The 13,778-nt window shown below is 52.6% G+C and overlaps 7 protein-coding genes across 7 annotated transcripts; 5 read left to right on the forward strand and 2 right to left on the reverse strand.

Annotated features, from left to right (window-relative positions):
* Positions 1-1,053: 1,053 nt before the first annotated feature.
* M436DRAFT_69871 (phosphatase DCR2) lies at positions 1,054-2,809 on the reverse strand (the record flags this gene model as incomplete). Its single annotated transcript, XM_013575763.1, has 2 exons — positions 1,054-2,730; positions 2,795-2,809. The coding sequence occupies 2 exons, from the start codon at positions 2,807-2,809 to the stop codon at positions 1,054-1,056; spliced, it is 1,692 nt and encodes a 563-aa protein (XP_013431217.1).
* Positions 2,810-3,064: 255 nt separating this feature from the next.
* On the forward strand, positions 3,065-4,321 carry M436DRAFT_69872 (uncharacterized protein; the record flags this gene model as incomplete). The annotated part of the gene is made up of 2 exons (XM_013575764.1): positions 3,065-3,361; positions 3,413-4,321. 2 exons carry the CDS (start codon positions 3,065-3,067, stop codon positions 4,319-4,321), a joined length of 1,206 nt encoding a protein of 401 aa, XP_013431218.1.
* A 418-nt stretch (positions 4,322-4,739) lies between these two features.
* M436DRAFT_78674 (uncharacterized protein) lies at positions 4,740-5,306 on the forward strand (the record flags this gene model as incomplete). The annotated part of the gene is made up of 2 exons (XM_013575933.1): positions 4,740-4,917; positions 5,086-5,306. The coding sequence occupies 2 exons, from the start codon at positions 4,740-4,742 to the stop codon at positions 5,304-5,306; spliced, it is 399 nt and encodes a 132-aa protein (XP_013431387.1).
* A 531-nt stretch (positions 5,307-5,837) lies between these two features.
* Positions 5,838-7,652, forward strand: M436DRAFT_69873 (uncharacterized protein; the record flags this gene model as incomplete). Its single annotated transcript, XM_013575765.1, has 1 exon — positions 5,838-7,652. One exon carries the CDS (start codon positions 5,838-5,840, stop codon positions 7,650-7,652), a length of 1,815 nt encoding a protein of 604 aa, XP_013431219.1.
* A 536-nt stretch (positions 7,653-8,188) lies between these two features.
* Positions 8,189-9,415, reverse strand: M436DRAFT_60743 (uncharacterized protein; the record flags this gene model as incomplete). The annotated part of the gene is made up of 1 exon (XM_013575610.1): positions 8,189-9,415. The coding sequence occupies one exon, from the start codon at positions 9,413-9,415 to the stop codon at positions 8,189-8,191; it is 1,227 nt and encodes a 408-aa protein (XP_013431064.1).
* Positions 9,416-11,107: 1,692 nt separating this feature from the next.
* Positions 11,108-11,795, forward strand: M436DRAFT_37962 (uncharacterized protein; the record flags this gene model as incomplete). Its single annotated transcript, XM_013575274.1, has 2 exons — positions 11,108-11,580; positions 11,654-11,795. The coding sequence occupies 2 exons, from the start codon at positions 11,108-11,110 to the stop codon at positions 11,793-11,795; spliced, it is 615 nt and encodes a 204-aa protein (XP_013430728.1).
* A 464-nt stretch (positions 11,796-12,259) lies between these two features.
* On the forward strand, positions 12,260-13,348 carry M436DRAFT_38932 (uncharacterized protein; the record flags this gene model as incomplete). Its single annotated transcript, XM_013575449.1, has 3 exons — positions 12,260-12,393; positions 12,444-12,527; positions 12,580-13,348. The coding sequence occupies 3 exons, from the start codon at positions 12,260-12,262 to the stop codon at positions 13,346-13,348; spliced, it is 987 nt and encodes a 328-aa protein (XP_013430903.1).
* Between the last annotated feature and the right edge of the window lie 430 nt (positions 13,349-13,778).

The raw sequence follows: 13,778 nt of genomic DNA on the forward strand, positions 1-13,778 counted from the left end.
TAGAGAGGGTCCGTTGTGAGGGCGCCAGGCCCTAAGCCGCCAGAAAGCGGCAGCAGAACAATCTCCATCGGTGCTGCTGGTCGCTCAACAAGTTGAAAGCGCGAAGCTGTGGTTCAGCAGGATGGGTGGCTCTCGGTGCCCTTGTCCAATCCGGGCATTGATTGTGGGCTGATTGTGAACCGCATCGTGGTGAACATGTGCATTTCGCCTACGACTCGACTCATCTAGATCAGTCCTCTGTCTTGTGCTGTTGGATCCATAGTTCTCTGGTAGACGCGAGTGTCCTCTTGATGGGTGATTGTTGATGGTTTTACAGACTTCCATTTGGCAGAAGCTGGAGGCTTCGGGGGTCAAATGCCAGGCCTGGGGGCACACGACCATTTATGCCCTTCGTCGACTGCTTGCCTTCGCGAAGAAGGCCCGTTTTTGACGAGATACTGTCGAGATACCCCGAGGCTAACATTTATCCACGAATATCCACGAATTTTCCCGTGGCCCTTCTCCGGAGGATTGCTTTTCGTGTGGGTGTTGCCTGTGGGGTTCCCACATTCGACGCTGCTTCTGTACCGCGTACACGTGGTGTTCATCGCGTGCTCCAAAAGTATATATGATCTTCATCGTCGCGAAGTCATGGCGACCTTTGAATTGATCGATCACAATGTATAGAAATACACGCTGAAGCTGTGATCTACATTTGTACAATTCGGCATATACTGCTGCCCATGACCATCCGCCCCGTTGTCCGGGTAAAAAGAACTAGTGCTTCCCCAGCACCACCCGCAATCAGGCCGAGCATTCATTACACATAATAACATAAGAGTTGGTCATGAGAACTCCGTTTGACGGGGTTGATGTGGTTTGTCCCCATACTCCAGTCTTCGGAGCCGCTGTCATCGAAAGGCGTAACAACGCATTTGTCGATACGCGTTACAGGGAATCAATGGATGGTATCCTGTCGTGAGCTATAAGTAGGTCTTGTTGCTGGTATAAGTCCTCCAGGAATGGGTCGGGCGACGGGTGTAACGACACAAGAAGCCATAATATGTGCCTCAATTAACTGGACTCTGGTGGGACGACAACGCGACCTCCATCAACGATCAGCAATTCGCCAATACGCTTCTTGAGATCGTCGCCACAGCATTCGACACGCTTCCAGGTCACTATTCTTCCGGAATTCATGTCGACATCCCAGACTCGGACCCGACGATGGAAGCCACCATAACCAGCGTAGCCACCGAAGCCACTGCCTCCTGCGTAGCACATCCAAGGGCCGACGTTTTCACTCTTGGCAGCATCCTTGGATTGAGGAGTGAGAGCGCAGTAATCGTTGACATGATCATGACCGCAGCCCACAGAAACAACACCTTGTTCTTTGAGTGCTTTGTAGAAGCCAGAGTTGAAGCCAGGTGCAGTGCTTGGTTCTCTGAATTCGCCACCAGCGACAACATTGCCTTGCATGGCAAATTCTGGGAGCGGGATGTGGATGAAAGCCATGTCGAGATGAATATGGGTATACTTGGCGTGTTGTGCCTTGAGGCTCTGAGCAGTCTCGGTAAACCATTGAATCTGGTTGGGCTTGACCCAATCGTAACCTCTATATGTCTTTTCATCCGGACTGTAGCTGTGGGAGTCGAGGAAATATAGAGTAATGGCCGAGTTCTGAGAAGGAGATTGGGCTAGAACCTCGACGTAATAATTGCCAACTCCATCAACATTGTCAGGTCCCGGACGAGAGAGCGAGAAAGGCATAGTGGAAAGCAGAGACATTTGAGCTTCGCGAGAGAGACGAGTAGCCTTTGAGCCTTCATCGTCGTGGTTACCAAAGATGGCAGCGTAAGGTATAAAGCGTGAGATGAGCAGATCGGCGAATTTAAAAATGGCGCTTTGTGCATCTGGCGCTGTGTCACCGTTGACCTGGTCGCCACCTAGTACGACCAGATCCGGAGCCTCTTCGTCAAGTATCCGGCCAACAAAATCAAGTGTGCGAGGATCGGCTTCGCAGTTGCCCTTGACAGGACCAGTCGCGTCGATGGCGTCTCTGCAGGAGCCAGTGCCAGTGCTCAAATGCAGATCACTGAGCTGTATAATCTTGAATTTTCCATCCTTGCGAATTCTTGGAACGACGTCCTTCTTTTCAGCTCGCACGGGCCCATGGCGAATGCTGATGCGAGCGGCATGGAGATTAGAGGCGGCATCGAGGAGTAGGGGAGTCTGTGTCACAGACCAACCTGGGCGTGGATCGACGGCATCGGCGCCGAATAGAAGGTCGACAGCGGTGACAGCTCTGTCGCTGTCTGAGTCCTTTTTCTTGCTGCTCCTCAAGAGCCAAATGTTGCCAGGACGAGACTCCCATCGTTCCTGCTGCTGGCCCTTTTCGCCGACACCGGGGTCCAGACGGCCAACACGGAGGTCAACAACAACCTTGTCGTCATCGGTGAGTTCCTCCTCCTTTTTGCGCTGTATGTGCAGGTATGCGGACGAGATCCAGCCGCTATGCAGGTACAAGTCCTTTTCGATACGATGCCATTTGGAAGGGTCGAGTTGACATGAAGACAAAGGGTTGATGGACGAGCAGGTGGTCAAGGTGACATCGGTGACGATGAGACCGGGATGATGCAGGAAGTTTGCGGTATGGATGGAGTGCGGGAGCAGGCGGTAGCGGGTATCGACAAGGAAGACGAAGAGCAGGGCGGTGAGCAGCAGGGCGCCGAGCTGGCTGACGGTGCGAACCTGTGGGACCGTGTCAGTCTCGCTTTGTCTATGTTTGCTGGTACGGGAGATGAGCGGCACCTACAATGCGACGGGTCATGACTGGGGGCTCACAGGCATTGCGACAGCACAAGCGATCTCGTGCCTGTGCAATGCGATGCTGGGCAGAACAAGAGGAAGAAGCAACTTTGGCATCTTCTGACAGCTTGCGCCTTCCCATTTCCCCACAACCGTGAACAGCAGATCGACACACTCTATTCCATACTTCCCTTATCGATAAGCGTATAGCCAAATCTGATTCTGCTCTGAAGCCTGTCTTGCCTTTGCCTGCGCCTTTTGTTCGTAAGAAGACATGATGCGTCCAGTCTCGATCCCTCTACGCCGTATCCATGGCCAATCCAGGACTTTGACCACCTTTGTCGAACGGGACGTTGTCATACTTCGCCAGAAGAACAACCAAGACAACACCATCGTGTCAAAGCCTCTGAATCCCGCCAACAGGATCAGTACCCACAAAGGCGACATCTCCCATGCAGACATCATCGGAAAGAGCCCGAGAGACTTGGTCACGTCTTCTGCTGGTCATGAGTACAGAATCCATACCATCACTCTGGCCGAGTATGTCAACATGACCAGAAGACTCGTGACTCCTGTGAGTTCTGATTCAGAATACCATTCTTGCTTGTTGACTGACCTCGTCCAGATCTATCCGGCCGATGCAAATCTCATCGTGAGTCTCTTTGACTTCCATCCTTCTGCCGCAGAGACTGGTGAGAAGATCGAAGTACTTGAGGCTGGCACTGGCCACGGAGCGCTTACTTTGCATCTGAGCCGAGCAATCAATGGTGCCAACTCTCAAGCGCCCAAAACAGCACCAGTATCTGAGCTTACGGAAGATCTTTCTGGCACCGAGAGTGTCAGTGGTGAACAGCTGCCTGAGAGTGATAATGCTTTGGCCGCTTGGAAGGCTTCCCGGAAGGCTGTTATTCACAGCATCGAGATTTCGTCCAAGCATTCCAAGCATGCGGCCAAGATTGTTGCGGGCTATCGCCACGGTCTCTATGCCGACAACGTTGATTTCCACGTTGGAGACGTCAGCGAATGGATCGAATCCGAACGCGCCCGTCGTGACTCAGAAGAACCTTTCCTGACGCACGCCTTCTTGGATCTTCCCGCTACTCACAACCATATTTCAGCTGTTGCTTCGGCACTTCAGAACGACGGAACACTCATCATCTTCAACCCATCCATCACTCAGATTCTGGAATGCATTCAGAAGATCAAGCGAGAAAACATCCCCTTGTTTCTTGACCAGACTCTGGAGCTCGGAAACAATGGAAGTAGCGGTGGCAAACCATGGGACCTACGCGCTGTGAGACCACGTGCTTCGTCGAAGGTCCAGCCAACAGAGGAGGTCACCGATTCTGCACAATCTTCCGGATCTGAAGCGGCAGAGGAGTCCATTACCAGAGATCCAGCACAAACCCTGAAAGAAGCCAAACCCGAGGACTCCAACTGGACCTTTGTTTGCAGACCCAAAGTCGGAGAGAGAATTACGGGCGGTGGCTTCTTGGGCGTCTTCCGGAAGATGAACGATACTATGCGATCCTAGGACTTGTTGCTAGACCTACATTCGTCATGGACCGACCGACTCTAGGACTCTTGTTAGCTCGCCGACGACCACAAGTCTGTCCATCATTTCGATCTTGGCCATAACACAAAACGCCTGGCTCAATGCTTGTGAACGTTGGTCTGCTTGTCGCCGACGTAGTCAGAGACGTCACTGCTAAGGAGGCAATTCCATATCCTCGCCTATAGTTGCTCGCATGAGTCGAGCGAGTATGGGCCAGCAGTTGTCGTCTTCACTGGTATAGAGTCTATCAATCGTCACTTTTGAGCCAGTCGGCGAACGCGCTAGTCGAGGCTTCTCTCATGTGAAGCGCACACAATAATTCATACCCTACTCAGTACCTAGACTCCTTCCCAAGCAATACCACAGACTCGATCAGGTCCCATCAAACACCACCATCATGCAGCACTCCCACCACCACCACACCTCGACCAATTCCCGTGCCGCAGTGGCACAACGATCTGGCTCCTCGCAGAGTCAAGCAGAAGAAGAAGAAGCAATAGATCGTGTGGGAGCCATGATCGACGAGACCATCGCCATGCTAGAAGGACAGCAAGGCGTAGGCGTATTCTGTGTGTGTAAGTCGACGTGTGCGTGCAAAGCACAGTGCGCAGTCGCAGCAAGACACACAGAATGCGCCTGCGCCTGCTACGAAGCATTTTGGTCGAACGTCAAGCGCGAGCATCCAGGTATCCAATCGTTCTTCCCATGATCCGCATCGCATACGCTGACCTCATTTACTCTAGACCGCGCTGCACAAGCTCAAGCCGTGCACGAGGAGCGCCCCTATAGCCGAGGGTCGATTCAAGCAAGCCTCCAGGCTGCTCCCCCAGCCGACAACAACCACGCCTCTCTCTCGACCGAGGGCACATGGGGCGCTTCTCGTGCAGCACTATGGATGCGTCTGCCGCCACCGGGCCCCCCGACACCATCGACGCCCAACAAGCCAAACGCCAGCAGAGGTTAGAAATCCCTGTTCGGCCTCAGGAAGGGCAAGAAGTGAAGGGGGGTTCCGGGGGTACGGTGTATGTTCACGGGGGGATCATAAAGACAAACGAGAGTGGAGGGGATAAGACTGTATGAGTATTTCAATGATGAAATTTTATCTTGCTGGGACTTTGCATGTTCACTTATCTGTGATCTCTCGTGATGGTATGAGTGATGTTACCACGATAAAGATGCACAATGATCTCCAAGAATGGGTCGTGGCCAAGGAGAGTCGACGAACAGCCGCCTCTCAATGAATACTGTCATGGTTCCCAACAACATTGTGCATTTCTATAGTCATACATGGATACCCACACTTGCACAGGGAGAGACACAGGATGTGGAGTCTGGTGTCCACGTTCTAAACACGCCGAACGTTGCAAACAGTAAGATCATGATCTCCCTAGCCCACGGACCAGCATCAGCCTCGTCATCATGGTGATCATCATCATCAACAATGTCCACAGCAAGTGTCTCCAAGCAACGACAACCTGTAGTAGATCTCCACAACATGATTATTCGCAAGATCACCGCGACCAAGCTCCAAACTGCAAGCTATCTGCTCGGAGTAGCCCTCTTCTCCATCTCGTTTCTGGTCTTTCTCAATGCGTCCATCTCGTTTGTTGTCACGGACGTCATCGGGCGCAAGCATGGTGTCGGCGATATAGTCGGTACGCTGGGCTTTGCCGACGAGCTTGTCGCTTTGGTCGCGTGCCCTCTCTGGGGACTGCTGAGCGACAAGATTGGAGTTAGGAATGTGGCTGTGGTTGGGTATTTGATCATTGGTGCCAGTTTGATGTTGCTGGTGCAGAGTCACAATGTTTACCCGCAGTTGCTGCTCGGTAGGATGGCGTTCAGTGTCGGAGGTGCCGCTTGTTCGACCATGGTCACGGCTATCCTGCCTACAATGACGGCTGAGCGCAAGCATACAAGCTCCCCTGAAGCTGGTCAGACCTATGGGGAAGGCATTGCCACGCCGACGAATTCCAACATTCGAAACTCTGGTGCTTTCAGTATCAGCAGCGAGGTCACCATCACACCTGCACGTTACGTCCAGAGGCCAGCCAATCTTCGACGTCGATCGCAGAAACGTCGCTTCGCCACAGACTCTTCCAAGCCAGACAAGTCAGATCTCAGTCAACTTGCTGGTTACGTGGGCATGTTCACTGGCATCGGCGCTCTGGTGGCCGTTGGTATCTTCCTACCTCTGCCCGTCAAGTTCTCTGGAGAAGGTGTTGCTCAGGCCGATGCCGTCAAAGACAGTTTCTACCTTGTCGGAAGCGTGTCTATCGTTGTTGCCATGCTAGTGTCTCTGACTTTACGCGGACTTCCGGGTGAAGAGGACAAGGGCTTCTACAGACTATTCTACTCTGGAAGGAGTACCGACGAAGAAGACGCTTCAAACTCGAAGCCAACGCCATCATACTATCAGCTTGTTCGTTCTGCCGTCATGCTTGGTTTCACCGACTCTCGAATCGCTCTGGGATATCTGGGTGGTTTTGTCGCAAGGGCTTCTTCAGTGGGTATATCACTGTTCATCCCCCTCTTCGTCAACGCCTACTTCATCCGCAAAGGTCTCTGCTCCGACGACCCAAGCGAAGACATCAAGTCCAGCTGCAAGCGCGCATACACACTTGCATCCATGCTGACCGGATTCTCGCAATTGACGGCACTGCTAGCTGCACCTCTATTCGGCTGGTTCAACGGATACATGAGCAACAAAGGACAACACCTATCCTACTTTCCTCTCGGTCTGGGCGCCATCGCCGGTATCATTGGATGTATCTCATTCGGCCTCCTCGACAATCCTGATCCTTTTCATGGAAACACTGACGGCAAAGGCGCAATTTTGGCTGTTGTCCTCCTCGGCTTCAGTCAGATCTCAGCGATAGTATGCTCGTTGGGCATCCTCGCAAAGGGCATCCAAGCTTCTTCACCTACACAACCCTCGACTCCCACCAACGAAGACACCCTACCCGAAGCATTCGAGCCCTCCAATGAAGCTCCCTTGTCCGCCGATGGACCCACGGAAACCGCTCCACTGCTCTCTCCCGTCAACGAAACTCCCTCCCAACAACCCTCCACCGAGCAAGCACCCACAGAACTCGACCGCGCACAACTAAAGGGTACTATCGCTGGAGTCTACTCTCTATCCGGCGGCGTGGGTATTCTCCTACTCACCAAACTCGGTGGTGTGTTGTTCGACAAGACGAGTACTGGTGCACCTTTCTATATGCTTGCAGGGTTCAATGGCATTCTGCTTCTTGCCGTTGTGGTTGTTTTTATTGTGCAGAGGGTGAGGAATGTTACGGTTTCTGATGTGTAGGGTTGTTATCTTCTTGTTGCTTATGGTATGCGGAAGGGCGTCATGGAAGGGGGGGTTGAAGTTTTTTTTTCATATGAATTGTCAAAACACATGTTTTTACTTCTTGATGACCATCCGATGCTCACGAGTCGTTGAGTGCCACTCTTGAGAACGTGATCTCTGCCTGCATGTTGTAGTCGAGAGTTTTGGGTCTAAAATATATGTTGTAGCTGAAGCGATGATCACAAATGTTCACCAAAAGAACAAGTCGCAAAAGGCAAAGGCAAGAAGGTTATTCAAGTTTTTAAAGATCAAAGTGTATTAGAAAAAAGAAAAAGAGCTGTCTACTTTTTTAATATATGAGAGATAGACAAGCTGACCCGGCATACTGTCCAAGGGTTATACATTAATAAAAAAGGGTTTGCAGACTGTGCCAGCAGGTGTGTAGTTCTGTTTTGGAGAGAAACGACAGGAGAATGGTAGAGGAGATGCCCAGGCCATGTGTGGCATATGCAAGAAGACAAAAGAAAAGACGACAATCAAGGAAAGCGAGTGCTTTAGTGACGGGCGTTGGTGGTGCCGTTGAAGGGGACAATGGCAGTGGCAAAGGCAGAGGCCGATGCGCGGGAAGCAGAGGCAACCGAGGCCTTGGAGGCGGAGGCCGAAGCGCGAGACTCGGAAGCGACAGAGGCGCGCGAGACGGACATGGCAGACGAGGCAGAGGCCTTGGAGGCAACCGACTGGGAGCTGGCAACAGAGGCCTCGGAGGCGCGAGCGGCAGAGACCGAAGCACGCGAAGCAGAGACGACAGAGTTGGAAGAAACAGCAGCGACAGAGTTGGCAGAAGAGCGAGCAGCAACGCTGGAGACCTTGGCGGCAGATGCAGCGGAGGCAGCGGAGGCAGCGGAAACGGAAGAGATGGAAGAGGCAACAGAGGCAGCCGAGGCCTTGGAGGCAGAGACGGCAGCGAGTCTGGTGGAAGAAGCATCGACTCTGGAGTTGGAGGCAGCAACAGATTTGGCCGAGGCAACCGAGGCAGCGGAGACGGAGGCCTTGGAAGCGGCAACGTTGTGGACGCTGGACTGAGAAGCAAGCATGGCAGATGAGCGCGAAGCCTTGGAGACGGAAGCGATAGAGGCGCGGACGCTGGCAACGGAAGCCTGAGAGATGGAAGCGACCGAAGCCTTGGACTTGGAGGCAGAAGCGGCAGCGGCCGAAACACGCGAGACGGCAGAGGCCTTGGAGACCGAGGCAACAGAGGCGCGCGACTTGGAGACGGAAGCAACAGAGGCAGAGGCAACAGAGGCCTTGGACTTGGAGACGGCAGCGGCGGCGGCCGAGACGCGAGAGGCGGCAGAAGCCTTGGAGACAGAGGCGACCGAGACACGCGAAGCCTTGGAGACCGAGGCAACCGAAGCCTTGGACTTAGAGACTGAGGCTCTGGAGACCGAGAGGACAGAAGAGGCAGAAGCCTTGGACTTGGAGGCAACAGAGAGCATCGAAGCCTTGGAGGAAGAGGCGGCAGCCTTCTTGGCCTCGGAGACGATGCACTGGCAAGCAGCCGAGACACGCTTCATGGTCAGGCCGTTGATGGGCGAGGAAGTGTGGGTGGAAGCGCCGATCCACTTGGTACAGAAGCCATAGGGAGCAGACTCGGCAGCGCGGACACGAGCCATATCGCTGTCAACACAGACGGCACCTCTGGCGACGAGGTCGTCAGCAGGGACAGCCTGGACAAGGGCGGCACCGAAGGCCATAACGGGGAGGAAGGTAGAGAAGTGCATGGTTGCTGAAGTAGTGGTGGTTGTGGTGGAGTAGTAGTTGAAGCGAGAGGATGTATAAGAATGTATAAGAACGAAGGAAGGCGAGCTGATTAGTCGATTAGGCTGTAGAAGAGTAGATTGATCGTGCTGATGATTTTGTTTCTGGGCGGTGGTTCGACGAGCTTTATATCTGTGGTGGACGAGGGCTCCCTGGTTCCAGCACCTTAGAAACTTGGGCGATAGGCTTCTGCTCCAGTGACAACCGCTGCACTATTGCATCGCGTGTTTTTTCTCCAACATTGAGGCTCCAGAACCTTAACCAAGTACAAGCCTAACCGGCTTCACCACATGGCTGCCGTAAAGGGAAGAGAACCACGACCGTGCAGAGCCAGCCATGCTGTTCTGGTGCAGAAATGCGAAAACGCTTGAGCCAGGCTGTCGGCAGGTAGCCGAAGAGTGCAGGTCTACACGGTGTCTGTCTGTGCAATTGGCCTTCTGGAAAGCTGATGATCCTAAACGGGCCGTTGGCATCAATTGTTGTAGTATATGCTGCAGGATCGAGCAGACGTGTTTTTCACAAGGCTGTAGTGCAGAATGGCAAAAACAGCCGCAAGTGTCAGTCCAAGTCCCGAAGGTTCGGTGCTCGAAGCAGGCTTGTACGCCGTTGTTATAGCCGTTGACACGGAATTCTGAGAAAAACGTCGAGTGCAGTCAACGGACCGTTTCGCAGGAGAAAGCGAGTAGTCCAGCGTCAGAGGCGATTTGGAGGATAAATGGCTGGACTTTGCGGCACTCGCCTTCTCCCACGCGGCAGTAACGTCTGACCGTTAGGAAAATCAGCCGTTGGAATAAGTTCCCTCAGTAACAGTTGATTGAGGTCGAAGCGAGATGGCACAAGAGGCTCGAAAGGACGATAGTAGGGGCAATATGTGTAGAGTGGCTGCGGTTGGCGATGCCAATGTGCTACAAGCTCAGTATGCTTGGAAGTTATCTCGTATAGAGGCGCCGTTGAAGCATGCGACCGAGTTTTGCCAAAGTCATACTCTACCATAATCTAAATCTGTAAGCTTAGGGTGTCTGTTAGGGCGAGGGTCGCTATCGCTACGGGCTATAGGTGGATCGATCTGTATTTTGGGTCAATGAACAGAAAATGTAGGCCGACAGTCAGGTCAGGGATGAGACATCAGGGTAAGCGAGAAGGACTCGGTCGAGATTCGAGAAGGAAGTGCGAATAAGCAATCACTCGGCAGGAACGATGAAGACTCGCGTGATAACAGCATGCAGCCACGAGTGTTCAGGTGTTGCGGACAAGGGTGTGGGCAAACATGTCAAGCAAGAGGAGACGTTCTCAGGGCTTGCTTGCTCAGGCTACCGCGAAGGCCGAAGCGATCAGCGTGTCAGTTCTCTGTAGGGCCAGAAGTTTACGCCTCAGACATGATTGATCGGCACTCGCGTAATGCTGCGATGCATGTAGAATCTGTATGTATTGGGTCAGTCGAGGTTTCTCGTTGTATAGCCTGGGCAGGAAAATCCAGGTTCACCGTCGCTATCGACGCCCCGACCAGACCGCCAATAGTTGCTTGACAAATCAGACATGGGCAAGCTCAGCCGACGGAGCTCTCGATGCGGACTTTAGATATTGCCGTTGACAGCTTCTTGGAGCTGTTGACTCTGTCCAGATGCTTCATTTACATACAAGCGGCCACCTCAACAATGTCAAACGAATCTTCGAGTCGCCCCCGCAAGGTGTGCTTTGTGACAATCGGCGCGACCGCTTCCTTTCAAGCCCTGATCCGTGCCACCGTCTCTTCGGCCTTCTGCAACTCGCTTGAACAGAATGACTACACAGACTTGATCGTACAGTATGGTGCTGATGGTCATGGCTTGTTCCAGTCGCTGCTGCAGGATGTAGCCTCGAAGGAACAAGGTGCTGGTGTCAACGTGTCTGGATTTGGACTGGATACAAATGGCCTGGCGCAGTACATGAATCTGGCAAAGACTGGTGGAGGTGGCCGCGGCGTAGAAGGCCTTGTCGTTAGCCATGCTGGCTCAGGAACCATCCTTCAAGCTCTGCGTATCGACGTGCCGATAGTCGTCGTACCCAACTCGGAGCTGCTAGACAATCACCAGATTGAACTCGCAGACGCCCTTGCTGAGCAGGAGTATGTTGTTCATGGCAAGCTTGAGTACGTCTCCTTCCTTTCCCTTACGTCTCCTTCCTTTCCCTTACGTCTACTCAAGATCCTGACACTCGTATAGGAACATGCCTCAAGCGCTCCTCGATGCCGAAAAACTACGACTCCGACAAAAGACATGGCCACCAGTCAACTCGGGCACACACCGACAGACAAAAGGCCTCGCTGGCGTTGTCGACGAAGAGATGGGATTTTTGGTTGAATGAGCCTGGAGCTCTCTATCTGTGCGCCGGCCGCCAACCTTTGGACAGGAAGCATTCGCACAGCCGGGACACGACCAACATGCATTTACGATGTCACGGAGCATTATGATCCTGGGTATCGACATCACATGGCCTTTTGGATAATAGGGCACGTCGCACGGCATCAGGGTATGGCACAAATCAGTTGCATTGATCGGCAGTGCGGGGTCCATCGTCAAGTCAAGCTTCACCCACAATCGCACAACACAAACGGAGCGGCAGAAGATGAGATAATTCTTCCGCTCGCTCTCGTCTATACCGCATTCGACACGGACTATGAGAGACCGAAGCACGAAGCTTCTTCTAAAATGTCTTCAGCCGACACGTCCAACCACTGCAGCTAGCAAAGAGTATAATTTCCACGCCGCCTTCCTCGCCTTGATGTTGTAACCTTCGACCTTTCCTCTGTCATTTGACGAACTGCAAACATGATCTGGACATCAGCTCACTCGCTCGCTGCCGTAGCATTGGGCCTATCCAATCTAGTCAACGGTCTACCAAGTAGCCAGTCAAAGAAGACGCACTACCCCGGCTGGGCAGGGATCAAGCATATTTTTGCATTGTGAGACTTCTTTAGCACGCGCCCTGGTAACCTACTGATTGTTGCGAAAGCGGTGACTCGTACACGACCACCGGGTTCAACATCTCTCTCACGCAGCCAGGGCCTGGCAATCCCCTCGGCAATCCGACTTATCCGTAAGCATTCTTGTGTAGAGAAAACTACAGCATGATACTGAGACGACAACAGTGGCTACACGTCTTCCAACGGACCCAACTGGGTCGACTACCTCACAACTACATACAACAAATCTTTCATCGAGACAGTCAATTTGGCATACGGTGGCGCAACCGTCGATTCCGCTCTCGTGGCACCCTATCTACCAACTGTACTATCCGTAAAACAACAAGTCCAAAACGAGTACCTACCAACATACGCCTCGCACTCCTCTCCCGTCCCCTGGACCTCAGACGACACTCTATTCACAATCTTCATCGGCATCAACGACATTGGCAACAGCTACGCTTCGCAAAACGCAACTCTGATCCCTACAATCTTCAACGAGCTTTCTGGTTTGGTAGATCGACTCTACACCAGCGGCGCCCGCAACTTCCTCTTCTTGAACGTACCTCCAGTCGATCAATCGCCCTTGACTCGATCAGCCGGCTCCTCAGCCCAATCCCTCGAAGCAAGCGCAATAGCAGATTGGAACAATCGCCTCGCTTCCCTCTCTACCTCACTTCTCAAAAACCACAAGGATGCCACATCCTATGTCTTCGACACCCACAAAGTGTTTTCGCGCGTTATTGATGAGCATCCATGCGCTTACCCCCAAACTTGTCCGTACAAGAACACGACAGAGTTTTGCACGGAATATCAGAATGGAACGCCCTCGCCAACTTCCTTTGATCCTGCGTGTGGGATCCCAGTGGATGAGTATCTGTGGTTGAATAGTCTGCATCCGACGTTCAGAATGCATGAGGCCATTGCTGCACAGATTGTCAAGTTGATCAAGTAGGGGTGTATGGTGGGGAGTTTGTGCATGGGCTTCTTGTTATGCGTAGTTGTAGTCATGGCATTTCCGTCGATGAAATTGAAGTTACCGAGTACCTTTCGTGCAGCTTTCCCCCATGTGCTTCAAATCTGCAAATGCCGAATCGCATCAATACATTGCATGATCCTTGACCGAACACGTTGATGCCAACACTCATGTCCCGTGACTAATTTCGAAACACAGCAAAGACGTTGAAAGACCATAACGGCGTGAATTTGTGGTCAAGGTCATCACCCTGGTATAGATACATCACTTCATTCATGCACCCAATATCTCGAGAGGAGTGTCGGATGATAGACTGAATACATCTAGTATGTCCCCAGACTGGTTACTGGTGCCTAATGGATATATTCGAGTGAGAATCATAATTTTACAACCCTTGGTCAATATTTTT

Source organism: Aureobasidium namibiae (assembly GCF_000721765.1).
Source record: "Aureobasidium namibiae CBS 147.97 unplaced genomic scaffold scaffold_2, whole genome shotgun sequence".
Taxonomy (NCBI): Eukaryota; Fungi; Ascomycota; class Dothideomycetes; order Dothideales; family Saccotheciaceae; genus Aureobasidium; species Aureobasidium namibiae.